General features: G+C 32.7%; 1 protein-coding gene across 5 annotated transcripts in view; it reads left to right on the top strand.

Annotated features, from left to right (window-relative positions):
* WASF1 (WASP family member 1) overlaps positions 1-16,963 on the top strand; it is a 70,404-nt gene that overhangs the window by 48,896 nt on the left and 4,545 nt on the right. For 4 of the 5 annotated variants that reach the window (XM_042939563.1, XM_042939564.1, XM_042939566.1 and 1 more), the window contains 5 exons: positions 2,605-2,765; positions 8,214-8,348; positions 12,836-12,989; positions 14,033-14,150; positions 15,643-15,815. In XM_042939563.1, coding sequence (XP_042795497.1) covers positions 2,633-2,765; positions 8,214-8,348; positions 12,836-12,989; positions 14,033-14,150; positions 15,643-15,815 — 713 coding nt within the window. In that variant the 5' untranslated portion in view covers positions 2,605-2,632. The remainder of the gene's footprint in view (positions 1-2,604; positions 2,766-8,213; positions 8,349-12,835; positions 12,990-14,032; positions 14,151-15,642; positions 15,816-16,963) is intronic. The other variant, XM_042939567.1, reaches the window with a different exon arrangement.

Here is a 16,963-nt window from a genome sequence, read left to right as displayed (position 1 = left end):
TCTAAGGGATATAGACTTTAGTTTGCATGCTCTCAGTCTCTTGATGTTTGTTTGCTTCAGTAACTGGAAGTTTAATTTTAAGCTAAGAACCCAAGAAAATGGTGAAGAAACCTAGGAATTATTTTAGTTTTTTACATTGCTGGCAAACAATTACTTTTGTAACCACATGGGTTATATAATAGTTGGAAAATTTTTGTTTGCTATGATAGTATTTTTAGTTGTGACCTAAGAAAACAGATTAACAATTATTAGAATTAGTTATTTCATGTCTTAGCACAATATACTTTAGCTTCTTTATTAAATAAATGTTTTCCACCCTTAAATAGGCAAGTTAGTCAACGGTGGATTAAAAGATGTTAAAGTATATGTAATCGGTTCATTCTGTGTAGTATTTTTTAATTGTTTTTAATATTTATTTTTGAGAGAAAGCAGGAGCAGGGGAGGGGCAGAGAGAGGGGGGACAGAGGACCCAAAGCGGGCTCTACACTGACAGCAGACAGCCCAATATGGGGCTCAGACTTACGAGTGAGATCATGACCTGAGCAGAAGTCAGATGCTTAACCAACTGAGCCACCAGATGTCCCAGTTATTTTTAATGTTTTTAAACAGAAATGTATCATTTGCAATATTTAAAAATGCTGAAATGAATTCAATTTTAATTTTGCTTGCTAATTAAATTATACCTTTTAGCATTTAGGACTTTTTCACCCTTTCCCAGTATGACAAAGGATTCCTACATTAAAGATAGCGTTGGGAACTCTCTAAAACATCAAGTAGGCAGTTTGCTCAGGATTTAAGAGATGAATTGTTAGACTTTATTTTACTTTTTGCCACCAAGATTTTTATAGGTGAGTTACATAAGTGACCATTAGAATCACCAAGAAATAAGAAAAAGAATCTAATATTGGAACTGAAGTAGAAGGATGAGGAAGAGAGTTTTTCTCTCCAAAACGCTTTTGAATTTTACCTAAAAGCACTATTTTAATCACAACAAAAGCCATCCACCCTTTTTTGAGATGAGGATAATATTTTAAAACAACCTTCTTCATAACCATTATTTATCAGTGGTAAGTACATGTAGCCCTCACTTGCATGGTAGTGTGGGACCAAAAGAATGACCATACAAACTAAAACCACACATAGTGATATTAACAATCAATGGGAAAAATTACAGTTGTTCCATGATCTTTAAAAAATTTTGTCAAGACATTAAAACTGTCCTATGTTGGTTATAAACAGAGAGAAATGAAAAAAATAGTAGAACTAATACTAGTTTATTACAATGTAATATACTAAAAACAATTAGAATTGAAGTGTTTTATTCTTTGTAAAAAACTTACCAGGAGTAGCTTGAACAGTGCTTTGCCATCTCCTTGTATAATAAGTTAGAATAGCAGATCTAGCAGAGTGAGCATCTTTTCTGTGCCTTGGCAAATTGTCCATCTGGATCAGCTTCCAGCATTTTACTTTTGCATTTTCAATATCGGGAAATACCTCCAAGAGTTTCTTTAATGTGAAATTTTTTGCTGGCATCACTTCCCCAGGGATATCTTCATTATTGTCACAGCCACTTTCCTCATTTATGTCAATAAGTTTGCCTTCACTAAATTCTTCTGACTGCATATCTAGAGTCTCTCAAACAGTAATAATGGCAACGTTCCCACAATTAGCTATTTCTTCTATTACTCCATTTACATTTGAGTCCAGTTTCACTTTCATCTTTATCATTTTTCATTTCTTTGTTGTACTTTTATCTTTGTTGGCTAATTCACTCTTTTAGTTACCCATTTTGTAAAATTTCATGTGGGTTTAGGAGGCAAGAAGGTAACCCAGCTACATGTTTTTCTGTCTTTAGGCAGGCGAATCGAATGATTAGGCACCAACCAACTTTGGAAAGAAGTGATGAGTCACTGATCATGATATACTTCTCTTATGAACATAGTGCTTTGTAGACTGAAGTGCTAGCAAAGTAGTTTGTATTTATGCAGTTGTAGTTAATATAGTGTGGAAAGTGAAATTGGAACCGTGTTGTTGGAGACTGGTATTATGGAACTAAACTTATGATAGCTGAAATTTGTGCAGATGGGAGGCCTGGGAAGTAAGGGCTGCTTATAATTAGAAGAAGGCTGAACTATTTGAACAATTAAAGATCTGGTCAGTGTTGATGAAATTGAAGATGTAGGACTAGTTGGACTATTTGATCTCTGAGCCATTGAACGCCTGATACATTTTACGTGGAAGTGTAAATTTGATACTATTCTTCCAGCTTCTTTAATCCTCTTAGGCACTTCCTTAGAGAAGATCTTTCACGCTGTTTCTCTAAAACAAAACCCCTAGTTGTAGTAAAAACAGTGGTTTTAATAGTAACGGTGATTATGAATTCGTTATGAAGCAACTGACTTTGAAAGTTTTTTTTCAATTTTTATATAATGTTGACATTCTAATAATTAAAAATAATAAATAAGTTTTGATTCATTTAGTCAGTAACTCCATTTTCATTGTTTTCATACTAGCAAATATTTTATTATTAAACGTGAAAGGGGAGGTCTTACTCTGTGTTGGGTGCAATTGAATAATGTTAATTTATTGTTTGATTTCCTACAGGTGAACTGGCACAGAGGTTGATCTCAAGATGCCATTAGTGAAAAGAAACATTGATCCTAGGCACTTGTGCCACACAGCACTGCCTAGAGGCATTAAGAATGAACTAGAATGTGTAACCAATATTTCCTTGGCAAATATAATTAGACAACTAAGTAGCCTAAGTAAGTATTTCTATATCAGTGAAAAATATTTTTTGCAAACCAGAATGTTAAGCTTTAGAGTATTAAGAAGATGTCCTTGTGATTAATTTGGGGAGATATTTGATGAGAAGAGTATAAAATTATCTTGGAAAATGTAGTCATTTTAAATAAAATAATGAATCTTAGAATAATTTATTCTCTGCATGTTTCCTCTGGGAAAGAGAAGTAAGGACAGAATTTTAGGAATGGCATCACATGATGGATAAGAATTACTGAAATTGTTTTTAAAGTATGATTTATCTATGAAAGGTTAGGCCAGGGTTTTACTTTTGCTTGCTTATTATCACTATTACTTTTTTAGTGGCTTCAATTTGTGTTTTAGGACACTAATATCTCTTTCTTTATATGTAGTCTAGGGAAGTATTTATATATTCTCAAATATCTAAAAGTAAAAGGTATGGGGTAGTTACTAGTTAGAGGATTAGGTTAGTCAAGTGAGTTGTCTAAAGGACATTAAGATATCAGTCAAGGATCTTACATGCAGCATGATGTGAAAATAGTAAGTGAACCTGGCTTCTGACAGACAAAAAGTGAGCAGATTGGCCAGATAGTAAAGGCCAACAGAAGGGACAGGAAGAGGAGGATGAGACAGGCAATGTGTTTCCGTCACAAGATTGTAGAACAGAGCTACTAAATTAAGGAATTAAACAAATTATTTCCTATTATTCTAAATTTAATGTTATAAAATTTAAAATCTGTCTGGTGAATTGATGGCTTAGCTTTTTATTAAGACATTTATATTTCATTTTTTAATATTTCATTTTAAAGATAAGATGTTCTTGGCCTAGATGTATTCTCTAAGTGGTCCTAGATATATCTTAGCCATACCTACCCATGTAGATTATACTTATAGGGAAGATTGACTCTTCCTTTTAACTTTTGTTCTTTTCTTTTTATAATTGAGAACAAGATAAAGAGAAATTGTTAATCTATTTTGTTTCAAGTGAGAGCATTTGGACATACACATATGTAACTAGAGCAACATAAAAATTACATTTGAATGCTCTTGGTGAGAGCACTAAATTTCTACATTGCCTATGAAATAGTTTTAAAAATAAAAGGATGTTTGTTTGAATTTAAGTATATTCTTTCCCCCTTTTTGTGGTTATTTTTTCAGGTTAGTTACTGACAGCGAATCACTAACATGGTTTACCTGTTTCTTTCTTGGGAAAGTCAATATAGAATATACTTTTGAGACAAGTCAAAAGAAGAGTCCTAGATATTAATAATGGTTAATCTTACTTTTTAAAAGACATTTGCTGACCTTTTTTTTTTGACCTGTCACTAATTGAATCTAACGTAACATGACTTCATATAACATTTGTATTACTATGTGTACATGAGTACATCAGTTAATATTAAAATATATATTAAGAGCGTAGAAATGACATTAACAAATTTAGTTAAAGTATTTCTTAAAATGAATTTTGGATCTACTACAGGCGTATTGTTTTAGGTACATTCCCAATAAGAACTAATATAATGATTAAGAGTGTTCATTTCTGTACTAACCCGTTTTGTATATAACCTAAAGATGAAGATGTAAGGAATATTCAAGTCTGGTATAGTTCATATAAACATCATCTATCAACAAGCATGTGGTCATATTGTAGCCAAGCTCCAAAAATAGAAATACTTTGTACAAATATAACTAAATTAGGTTTTCGGTGCTTCACGTTTGGAATCAAGAGACCATTGTAGACATTTTCTAAGCAGTTTGTAGAGATTCAAAAACAAGAAAAACCATAAAATACTGTAGCAAGGTATAGCAATAGTTTACTGCCCTGGAATTAACCTCTCTGGCGGCTTTCCCACTTGACATATTTGGGCATGTAGAATTAAATTTAAAAGGCCCCTAGGTACCCAAAATAAACAAGCCCATGCACTAAAGATTATGCACATAAAATAATCAATTGATCCTTCTCTCAGAGCCTGTTTACACTTACTTAGCTAGTTCATACAGGTTTGGTGATCTGGTTCCCAAACATTTATGCTTCAGAGCATTAAAAGAGGAGGTGTTGGGGAGATAAAAATAGAAGCAGGTATTACCTAAGCCAGCCAAAAGAAGTCCTTTACAGCAAAGGAAGAAGTGACATAAGGAGAGAAGCAATATAAAAACCAGAAAGAGGCCCTTTCACGTAGAAGCAGATATTCTTACACATCTCAAGGCTGCTTTCTAGCTTAGAACATTTTGATTTCAGAATCATCACTAAGTTGTCAAGAAAAGGTTAAATTATGTTTAATTTTGTATTTCTACTTAAGACAGGGAAGCTTAGAATAGATTTTATATCAGCATTCATCCAAAATAGTTAAAATAATTAGTTCATTAAATAATCTCTGAATTACCTAGTAAACTTGGCTATCCAAAATGGTTCTAGGTCATTGAGGTGTTCACTTAACCAAAAGCGTTAACAGAACGCAGCAATAAAGGTAAACTGCAGAGCTTGGTCTTGGCTTAGGGGACATCCTCCTGACTTCTTCCCCACAAAATGTTTTTCCTAGTAGAACACAATTTATAAAAGATAATATATAATTACTGAAGACATAGAATTCACTTTCTATAAATTTCTTCTGTTATACTAAAATTCTTTCCCATCTTATTATTGTTTTACTTAATGACCATTGAGACTCTAATTACCTGAGGAATCTTTTACCGTTCTCTTTTCCCAAGGCCATTCTTCTGTTGAATACAGCCAGTTCATGCTACCAAGATGAGTTGATAGAGCCTAAATTTGACAGATAGATAGCAAGTAGGAGGGAGGATAAGTAGATTGGCTTGATAAGACTAATTAGAAACACAGACAATGACAGATAACACTGAATACCTTGCTGTGTGATAAAGCTACAAGGTTCTTGTCTGAAGAGTATACCCCATTTGAATTGAAGAGTTGAGTATGATAAATACTGAAGTTATTCTGAACAGTGTGATCATGTATATAATTAAAATCATGAGTTTTAGATTATAGGAACTGAGAAAAGAGAGATAAGCATAAGGTGAAGTCATTAGAGGAGACTTGCTGAATGAAATGTGAATTGAATTGGGCCTTTAAGGAACAAAAGAATTTGGAAAATGGAGAGGAATGAGGAAGGAAGGCATTTTTAGCTTGCATGAAGAATTAGGCAAATGAATAGAGGCAAAAATAAAAACGTAAGGGGGATTAAAGGGACAGGTGATGTGGGATGCTATGTATGGTGGACACTGATTTTGGAAGACATAGAATTTTAGTTGAGAAGATTTAGTTTTAACATCATAGATGATAAGTGGTAAGGAAACCAAGTAGGTTCTCAAATAGGTAAGTAGTATAATACTTCTAAGCTTAGTTCAAATTCATGTACATGCCCAGTCAGTTTTACATTGCAAATTTTATTCCTTTCACCTCGAAGAAAAGGAGGTAGATGTGGAAAGTAAGAAAGGATGTGAAAAGAGAACAGATGGGATGTTTATTTTATCCACTGATACATTAGCACTTAAACCTGTAGTGGGGAGGAGCATAGACTCTTACTTAAAAATCTGTTGAAAAACTGTGGGCTCTCTCTTTAGAAAAAATGCAAATATATTTTAAAAAATCTGTGTATAATTTCCATTGGTTTAAATTAAGGATCCTTGTATTAAACTAAGCTCTTTTAGGGATGAAATTGTCTCTTCTGTTCCTAGCATTTGTATCCTTAATGTTTGTTGAAAAAAATGAATGACTTTATACCTGCCCTTTCTTACAGTTGGGATGCTTTCCTTATCTGCCAGAGAAACTCTGTCTCTGGAAGCATCTCAGACACCATCCCACACTCAAAACTAGGTGCATCTTACCTAATTTGTGTTCTGTGGCTCTTACCTTGTATATAGTAAGAGCTGCCTATTGTTGACCTCCTACCCTGTACGTGGAACTCTGCCAGCTCCTTTGTTCACTGTGTCTCCTTTCCTTATAAATTCTTTTTGAAGCAGATATTTTTATCCCTATTTTACAGGTGTGAGGAAATTGATACCAAGGTCTCAAAGTGAATGGAACAAAGATTTGGACTTATTTATTAAATTGCTTTTCATATTTGTTTAGATATCTGTTTCTCCCTCTTGTTCAAAACTCATCAATGGCAGAGACCTTCTTCCATCATTTTTATATCTGCAGGGTCTGGTACAAGGTCTGGCACATAAGACATTTTCAGTCTATTTGGTTTAAAGATATATGTGAGTAAATGAATATATACAAAACTATTCATTTTTATCATATTTTTATAGAAACATTAAAGTTCTTGATCTAATATAGAGAGATTGAAGTTCTGATTTTTTTTCTTAAAGACCATAGAATCTTCTAGGCCAGGAATTTTATGTTTTACTTTTTGGTGCCTTCGGTAGGTCATACACCTGCCTGGCACAAGGTGAGCTCTCATTAAATGTTTGTTGATTTAACAGATACTATATTTAAATACTTTGAAAAAAAGGCACAGGGTGAGCTCTCATTAAATGCTTGTTGATTTAACAGATATTATATTGAAATACCTTGGAATAAATGCAATATTATTCAAATATAAACTAGTGAGATTAGTGAATTCTTTTAATAAATATTAATTACCTCTGTCTGTCTCAGGAACTGTCTGAAAAGAGTTTACTGTGGAGCTAGACTTAACCTATACAGTATGCTTGGGTCTAAAATGTCTTAATTTAGCAAGACTGTCAATTTTTTTTTATTCAAAGGTGTACATAGTAATTGACTCATCTTTATATTGTAAGTATGCATTACTTTATATGTTCTAAATACACTGAATATTTTTCATTATAGATTGCCTAAACTTCTCCCTGGCTTACTTACTAGATAGAAATTTCTATTTTTTTCTCCTTTTATAATAGGAGTATTTTCTCTTATTCTTTTCAGTATTAGAAATTTATATGACTAGAGAAAATACAGCGATTTTAGATTTAGGATTATTTTTTAAGAAACTAGATAGAACATGAATATATCTCACAGATTTTCAGAATGTACGTTTTGGGCATATCTGAGACTGGTCTTCTGCTGGGCTTATGAAGACTCTTAGATTCTGTCAGTTGGCCTGAAATTCAATTCTAGTGTAGAGTTTATTTATGAACACTGATTTAAAAGATACATTATTTGTATGTACTTTTTCATCATAGCGTTCTCTAACCCTCACCAGATGGGTAGATACGGATTAAGCAGGTAGAGTATTTGCATTTTAGGCATAAGTCACGTAACAGGATGTGGTAGAACTAGTGTTTAAAACCAGATTTCCCAGGGTTTATGTTGTTTTATCACTTTGTCTCAATTCATTTACTTTTAGGCTAGGGTTGTATAAACTAGTTCCAAATAAATGTCAAATTCATTAGGATAACACTTTTAAATGTAAATTGATATTTATCTCTCATCACATTAAATTTATGGTATATGTTTCATTTTTGCCTAGGTAAGTATGCTGAAGATATATTTGGAGAATTGTTCAATGAGGCACATAGTTTTTCCTTCAGAGTTAACTCATTACAAGAACGTGTGGACCGTTTATCTGTTAGTGTTACACAGCTTGACCCTAAGGAAGAAGAATGTAAGTTTATTCATATTATATTTTCTGTCACATATATATTTTGGGTTTGGTGAGATGAGCAATATATTTAAAAACAGTATTAAACACAAATTTATCACAAGTCTTTTTTACCGATGACCTTTGATGTACCTGTTGTAATTATCTATAAATACCATTAGTGTGACTCTTCTGGCTTTTCTATTCTCTTTTTCTTTTTTGCCTCTTTTCTTTGTATATTGAGTAGCTTTTAGTTTTTTTACCTAAAATTTTTAACCAGACCTTTTCTCCATTCTTTTTTCCTTTATAATTTATTTGTATACTTCTGTCCTAGAAATAAGTTATTGGAAAATTACTTGAAATTTTAGGTTTGATTCCTTAAGAATGTAATTCCTTTTAATATTCTTTTGTGTGTGCATATTAAATTGATGAACTCTGATCTAATTGTTTGAATGTTACTCCCCACCTTAAATGAACATTTCCCAAAAAACCCAAATTGCCAATATGTTGGATAAAAGTATTCTATATTAAGTATTAAACCAGGGATATCTGAGAAAAAAAACAATACATTACAGGCTGACATAATGGGAAAAACTTTAGTGGTAAAATGACATTTTATACTTTGATAGAATACATTGAATGCTGTTGTGTCTCAAATTCCTCTTTTTGATTTTTTGGGTTCTTTTTCCTTATACAAAAAGAAATGAAACTATTTAGAACATAATTTAGTTATTTTCCCTAGAGAATTATTATTAAATAATATATATAGAATATCTCTTATATCCCTTTCTTCAAAATATTTTTTTGTTGAATAACATTTTTATACTTGTACCTTGTACTTGTATAAGTACCTTGTATACTTGTACCTTGTATACAAGTACCTTGTACTAAGTACAAGGTACATAACATACCTAAATTTGAATAAAAATAATAGAAGATATCACTGGAAAAAGCAAAAAGTAGAATGTAATGGTAGATATCTTCACCATATATATATATATATATATATATATTTTTTTTTTTTTTTTTTTTTTTTTTTTTTTTTTTTTAAATATAACTTCTTGTCAAGTTAGCTAACATACAGTGTATATGGTATGCTCTTGGCTTTGGGAGTAGATTCCCATGATTCATCACTTACATAAAATACCTAGTGCTCATCCCAGCTTCTTTTTATGTAACCTAATTAAAACCTAAATAAGTAGAGATAAATACTTGTCATATTAAGTTTCTACTCCTTGCAAATATATAAGTTCATAGGTCTAGATATGATTTTCTTATCAAAATAGAACTTTTTTTTTCTTAAACAGCTTTATTGACATGTATTTCATACACCCTACAATGAACCTGTCTGACATTAAAGTGTACAATTCAGTAGTTTTTAGTATATTCACAGTTAACGCAACTATCACCATAATCAATTTTAGAACATTTTCATCACTCAAAAAAGAAACCATATACCCATTTGCAGTTACTCCCTAAATCCTCTTTCCCCCAGCTTCTAGCAGTCACTAATCTACTTTCAAGTAGAAAATCTATTTTCAAGTCCCATGGATTTGCCTATTCTAGACATTTCTTTTGAATGGAATAATACAGTACGTGACCTTTAGTGATTGACTTCTTTCCTTTAGCATAATGTTTTTAATATTGCTTCATGATGTAGAATGTATTTGCATTTCCCTGATGACTAATGATGTTGAGCATTTTCTCAAGGCTTGTAGCCATGTAGAGACAAGTTATCCAGCAGGAAGTAGTAGAGCCAGGATTTAAAACTAGGGTTTAACTGGCTTATCAGACATGTGTGTATCTTCTTTGGAGGTCCTTTCCCCATTTTTAAATTAGAATATTTTTCTTTTTGTTGTTGAGTTATAAGAATTCTGTATACGTTCTTGATTTAAGTCCCTTCTCAGATGCATGATTTGCAAATATTACCTCCCATTCTGTGAGTGGTTTTTGTTAGTGATATCCTTTGAAGCATGTATATGTGTATTAACTACACTTCATGAAATTCTTGAAATAATTGCTAGTGGTGAAAAAATATTTTATGACCATACTTTCAGATGTATCATTTACATTCAAACTTTTCAAAGTTAAACGTTTAAGCTATAAATATATGCCATCTAATAATTCAAGAATACATAGATAGTTCCTACGTGTAACAGAAATAAAGATCAACAGTTTCAAAATACTGTTAAATTTTAACAAATATCTTAGCACTCCATTTGAAATTGAAAACAAAAATATACGTAATAGTTAAATAACTTTAAAGATATGTTTAAGTATTTAAAAAAATCTTAATGTGCCAATAACCATCAGAATTGTTTATAATTTCCTTTAAGCTTATGGCAAACATTGGAGAAGGATTCAGAATCTAAAAGCTGAATTGCTTAATTTGATACTATTTTGGGGATATTGTATAGAAGTGTTCAAAGCTATTTAACCTAGATTTTTAAACTCAGTAAGAGTTCACGTAAAGTAATATTATGAATATAATACTTAAATTACAGAGTGTAATATTAATATTTTTGTTTTCAAATTACTAGTAAATCATTTAAGTAACGGTGAGAACTACCAATATAATTTAGAAAGTGTGTAAAAAAAATGAGTTTTTAAACAAAGACCTATACTATTGTATTTAATTATGTTTACAAATATTGTGTTGACTTACTGTTACATAGTACTATTTAAATATCAGATGTTGTTTTGGTAACTGGAAGGCTTTTGTCTTAGTGACCTGTTAATAAGACAAATGGTAAATGAGAGCAGTTGAAGATAGAAAAGTGCTTATTACATTATATGTTCTCTCCTTGAGTAAGACCGTTTTGGGAGACTAAACACTAAGTTCCATCTTGGTTATATACTTATGGTAAATAAGTGGAGTGGGAGAGTGGCAAGAATTGGTCCATTTTGATTGTAGAAAACAGAGGCCACATCTGATGGGAGCCAGAGAACAGCATGTGTTGTTAGCATGAAAGGGTCAGTCTCAAAGGCAGACAGGTCTGGGTTTTCTAATCCGATTCTGCTGCTTATTTTGCCTTTGGCCAGTTATGTAATGTTTCCTAGTCTTGGTTTTCTTATCTTTAAAATGGAATAATAACATCTATTTTCATTGAATAAATAAAATTAAATAAAATAAAAATTATTGAGAACATCGCGCACATAGAGTCTGTATTCATTAAATATCTTTTATATCACTCTTTAGTAATAATGAGGAAAAATTTTTTTCCTTCTCTGAATTTTATTTTGATGTTTTAAGTGTGTTACAGATCATACAGCAGAGAAATTGCTGGGAGTGTAGTCATGATGTGGCCATTGTAGAGCCATGCTGCTCCAGCTATTCCATAGATCTGAATATTCATGCTGAGTGAATACTTGTGAGGATGGTAGAGATATTGTTTTAGGGAGAAGAATAGTTTACGAATTGTTTAAAGAAAAGTTTAAGAACTTGCTATGGCATAAAGCATTTATCTGTATACTTAAAAGCCATATTAATTAAATATGTAAGAAATCACTTACTTTTTCAATATCAGAAAGTCATCCTAAGAGTTAAGAATGTACTAATTTGGTACATTTCTGGGGTGCCTGGGTGGCTTAATCAGTTGAGCTTCCAACTTCAGCTCAGGTCATGGTTTTGCGGTTCTTGAGGTAGAACCCTGCATCAGGCTCTGTGCTGACAGCTCAGAGCCTGGAGCCTGCTTCAGATTCTGTCTGTCTCTCTCTGTCTCTCTCTGCCCTTCCCCCACTCACACTCTGTCTCTCGCTCTCAAAAATAAACATTTAAAAAAATGGAAAAAGATTTGATACATTTCTTATTTTAACATGCTGCATGCTTCAAAAGAAAATGAGTAAATGAAGTTATTTTATGCTAGTTACTGGAGATACTAATGTGCAAGACAGTCTTAGTCTTAGCCCATAGGTAAGTAGAGATTCTTATAGTATGAGATAAAAGATAAGTGAAATAGATGATGATATAGATTGCCCAGTACTTGAAAATATTTTCTTTATGGTAAAGTATGTTTTAAGTTTATAGCGTATGTATAATATTTATAGTCTAGCTAGCATAGAGGTCAATATAGCCAAGAATGCAACTGAGGACTAAGTAATTCCTTCAGTGTTATTGGTATAAGCTAAATAAAAGTAATAAAGAGAAATGAGAGAAAAAGATTATTTAAAAAAGAAAGAAGAGGATGTAGGTTAGTGGGGGGTAGTAATGGCAAGTAGAGAAAAGTGAAAGGTATTTTTGGTGGGAAATATAGATATGCTTCAGGCATCATTACAGCCTTTTGAGCCTTAGAAATCAAAGGTGCATTGAAACGTATCTGATTGGGAAGATCAGAGACAAAATGATATTGGGACATAATGATAGAGCACTTAAAATGTGGTTCCTGATTCTCAAGCCACTACAGTCACAACTTCCTGAACCATGCTGACTCTTAAACACAGTATGTGAATTTGTCCTTATGTTAAATCCACTTAGTAAAATAAATAAAATACATTTTTGATTTTTGTTTTAGTGTCTTTGCAAGATATAACAATGAGAAAAGCTTTCCGAAGTTCTACGATTCAAGATCAGCAGCTTTTCGACCGCAAGACTTTGCCTATTCCGTTACAGGAGACGTATGATGTTTGTGAACAGCCTCCACCTCTCAATATACTCACTCCGTATAGGTCAGTGGGCTAATAAATATGAAGGCTGGCTATTTACTTTCATACTGCATGTTCAGATAGGTAGCAGTCTACCTTTATATGCTAAATCCCCAAATATGCTTTATGTCACTGGACTTTTGATCAACACAGAGAACCCTCTTTATCCACCACCCTTAGAAAACTTGTGCTTTATTCACTACATACGTTCCCAAGGTTCTGGCATACAAAAGACGACGAGACTTACCCAAGGGAGTTGTTTTGAGACACAAGGAGTTGTTATTGTCTTTTTAATGTAATATCCGGTCAGATGAAAAAAAGGGCTCAAAATTCCACCACACTAACAAAATTAATATCGTTTTTGCTTGCTCATATCTACTCTTGATCTATATGCATTAAGCCTTTACATAATGAATATGTAGTATCTATTTTAAAAATGTTTTTTCCCATTTAAAATAAAATCTGGAATTACTCAGGCTTTCTTTGGGGGTAGTTCCACATGATTTGTTAAATGGGTAATTTAAGATACACCACCCATATCCTGAATAAAATAGTATTCAGATACTTATTCGAAGCGGTTTTATCAGTGTGCAAGTCATTGGATAAAATAACTGTTACTACTAGCATGATAATTAAAGGAAATGTGGGGGGCGGGGGGGTTCGTAAGGTAATAAGTAAATTGCAGTATTGGCAGAAACTCTTTGTAATATCTCCATTGTAAATGATATTATTGTCTTTTCAGGCTTTTATCTTTGGCAGAACCTTTTGTAATTACTGGAATTTCCCAGAGGACTTGTAGAAAAGTTGGTATTCAGCACTAGTTAGAGATGAAAATTGTCCAGCCGTTCTTCAGATTAGTAACACCATCTCTGAAAAACTCCTGGGTTTCCATTTTCCTTAGTTTTTTGTCTGATTTGTGAGAATATTGATGCAGTATTCTAATTTATTTCGTCAATATTTTTACACATTCTGTATTTCACTGATAGGAAAAACATTTTAGTAAAATTATTCTGATTGCCTCTCTAAGTCTTACTGATAAATGTTCTAATTGATATTTTTTATTTCAGAGATGATGGTAAAGAAGGTTTGAAATTTTATACCAATCCTTCATATTTCTTTGATCTATGGAAAGAAAAAATGTTGCAAGATACAGAGGATAAGAGGAAGGAAAAGAGGAAACAGAAGGTATTACAAGAGATTGAAAAAATTGAAGTTAGTTTTCATGTATTTGTGTTTTGTTGCATACATGGAACTTTATTAATCTTGTATTTTGTCAGTTTTGTACTGAAGTCTTTATAACCACACAGGAGGATCACAGACTAATTGGGGAACAGATGAGCAATCAGATTCTTATATTATGGCATGATAAGTGCCATAACAGAGGTATGCATGGAAGGTTTAGGTAGCACAGAACTACCTGCTTTAGCCAGAGAACAGGGTTGGTAAATGCTTTCAGCAAAGCTTATAATAAATTTCAAAGAACGAATAGGAATTAAGTGGACCAGAGAAGAGAAGGGCATTCTGGCAAGAAGGGATGAAGGAATATTTTGCAGATATTGGCAAAGTAGATTAAGCTAATATTTTCTTAACACAGATCATATCCTAAATGTTTTGGAAAGATTATTTTAATCTCCCTAAATTCCTGTTATCTCTGTCTGCTGTGTTATCATATTCTACTTTGTAATAAACATTTGGATCTGTTTTATTCCATGTTGATGAGAACTAGAAATAAAGAGGGAAGGAAAATTGGATTTAGGCAGAATTATGAAAGATGCAAAATCTGTTTTCATCCTCCCTCTGTTTCTTCTGTAGCTATCTCTTCTCTCCTCCCTTTTCCCCATAATGCCTTCATGTTATTATTTTCTGTACTAGACAGTATCCCAGTGTTCTAGCCGAAGTTTGCAAACTGGTGACTGGCAGCTCAGAGTATGCCTGCAGTCACTGTTTTGTTGGACAAACACAGTGGTTTTAAAAATTTTTGAACTGGAAAGCCTTAGTTGGACATGCTTGTTTAGTCACTGTAGTCCCCATCTTATGCCCAACTTTCTTGATTCACGTATGTGATCTGCTTAGCCCCTTTGGGCATTTGACTTCATTACACCTACTCTAGACCCCTCTGTGCTTTTTCCCACAGTTTGGTTTATTTTCTGTTTTGTTTTTTGAATATCCTGTTTCCTGTTGAGTGATACAGTTATAATGAGTTAATTGGATGTTTGGATTTTTTCTAATGTATTGGCTGGCTAATTGGTCACTTTCCAGATTACATAGCCTTAATAAATTTTCAGGTTTTGGTTAAAGGTAGGCAGTGCCATTAATGGTAGAAATTTCACTCATTATAGTAAAAACTAATAGATGTGGGAGCAGAGTTGGTGAATCTGTTTTTCATCTGGAAGGACTTTCTGACCTCAAATTTTATTATGTAGGCATACTGTTTTTATCTGGTGCGTGAATTCAAATTAGAAGTTAAAGAAACATGACAAGAAACTGGGATTACAAGCAAACTAACTAAGATTTAACTCTGAACGTACAAATGAACTGTCTCTGTGTTACTTTAACTATATTATGATGGCATTGTCTTTTTCAGTATTAATGTTAGAATTTTATTTTGATTGTTATAACTTCTTTTTAAAAACTTAGCACTTCAGCATTTGGCTTTGTTTCAATACATCTGTTATAGCAGAAAAATCTAGATCGTCCTCATGAACCAGAAAAAGTGCCAAGAGCACCTCATGACAGGCGGAGAGAATGGCAGAAGCTGGCCCAAGGTCCAGAGCTGGCTGAAGATGATGCTAATCTCTTACATAAGCATATTGAAGTTGCTAATGGCCCAGCCTCTCATTTTGAAACAAGGTTTCTTTTCTTTTTTTGTTTTTTAACAAAATTAATGATAAAATACTGGCTTTATTTCTAATATCTGTGCCTCTTAAGTCTTAAAGTCCTGAACTGTTGAACCAGCTACTTTAGCTATAGAAATCATTTTGAAACCCTGACCACTGTGAGCCTACTAAAGTCTGATCATGGGCAGGTCATTTTCACACCTGGATTTTAGTTTTGTCATCTATAGAAAGAGGTGGTTGGAGGAGATAATCTTCAGGGTTTCATATGAACTCTCAGCTCTCTGTCAGTATTTCAGGCAGAGTCTGCTAGAACTTCATAGTAGAGCAATGGGGTCTGGAATTTCTTTTTGAAATATTACAGATTCACTACATATAAAATAGGAACTGAGAAAGGGTAATATTTTGTTTCTTTTTCTTTCTCCTGACTTCCTTTCTATGCCACATCTCCCACCTCAGTTATATCAGGACTTTTTAAACAAAATCACTCATCCCCTTTTGCAGAGCTATAGAACAGGTCTTTTTCCTTTCTCAGTAGCCAGGGGGCCCCATCTGAGTAACATGCTACCCTAATAAACATTATACTAGCATCTCTCTGTGAAGAAATTTGTGTATAGTTGACTGATTATAGTTATTATTGTATATATTATAATTATTGATTTTTTAATGGAAAAAGCGCTTAAAGTTTTCTTTGGAATAATACATGTAAACTATTAGGCCAGTATCTTAGCCAATTTAGGAGTAATACACATGTAAGATATTTATATGCATTGTTGAAAGAATTGAGATTTATTTTTTTAAATAATAATCTATAGATAAACACTGATTTTTACTGCTGTTACGTAGTTACAGTATTACCAGCATTACCTGATCCAGTACTATAAGTACAATTTCGTTGATTCTTGAACAACAAGGGAGTTAGGGGCACCAATCCCTTGTGCAGTTGAAAATCCACATGTAACTTTTGGCTATCCAAAATTTAGCTACTAATAGCTTACTGTTGACTGGGGAGCCTTACTGAGAACATAAATAATCCATAACACATATTTTGTATGCTATGTGTATTGTATACTGTATTCTTACAACAAAGCTACAGAAAAAATGTTAAGAAAATGATACGGAAAATACATTTACAGTGCTTTACTGTAAAAAATCCTTATATAA

Source organism: Panthera leo, chromosome B2 (genome assembly GCF_018350215.1).
Source record: "Panthera leo isolate Ple1 chromosome B2, P.leo_Ple1_pat1.1, whole genome shotgun sequence".
In the NCBI taxonomy this organism is placed as follows: Eukaryota; Metazoa; Chordata; class Mammalia; order Carnivora; family Felidae; genus Panthera; species Panthera leo.
Note: the sequence above shows the minus strand (reverse complement) of the source record. Positions and strands in the feature narration are given on the sequence as shown.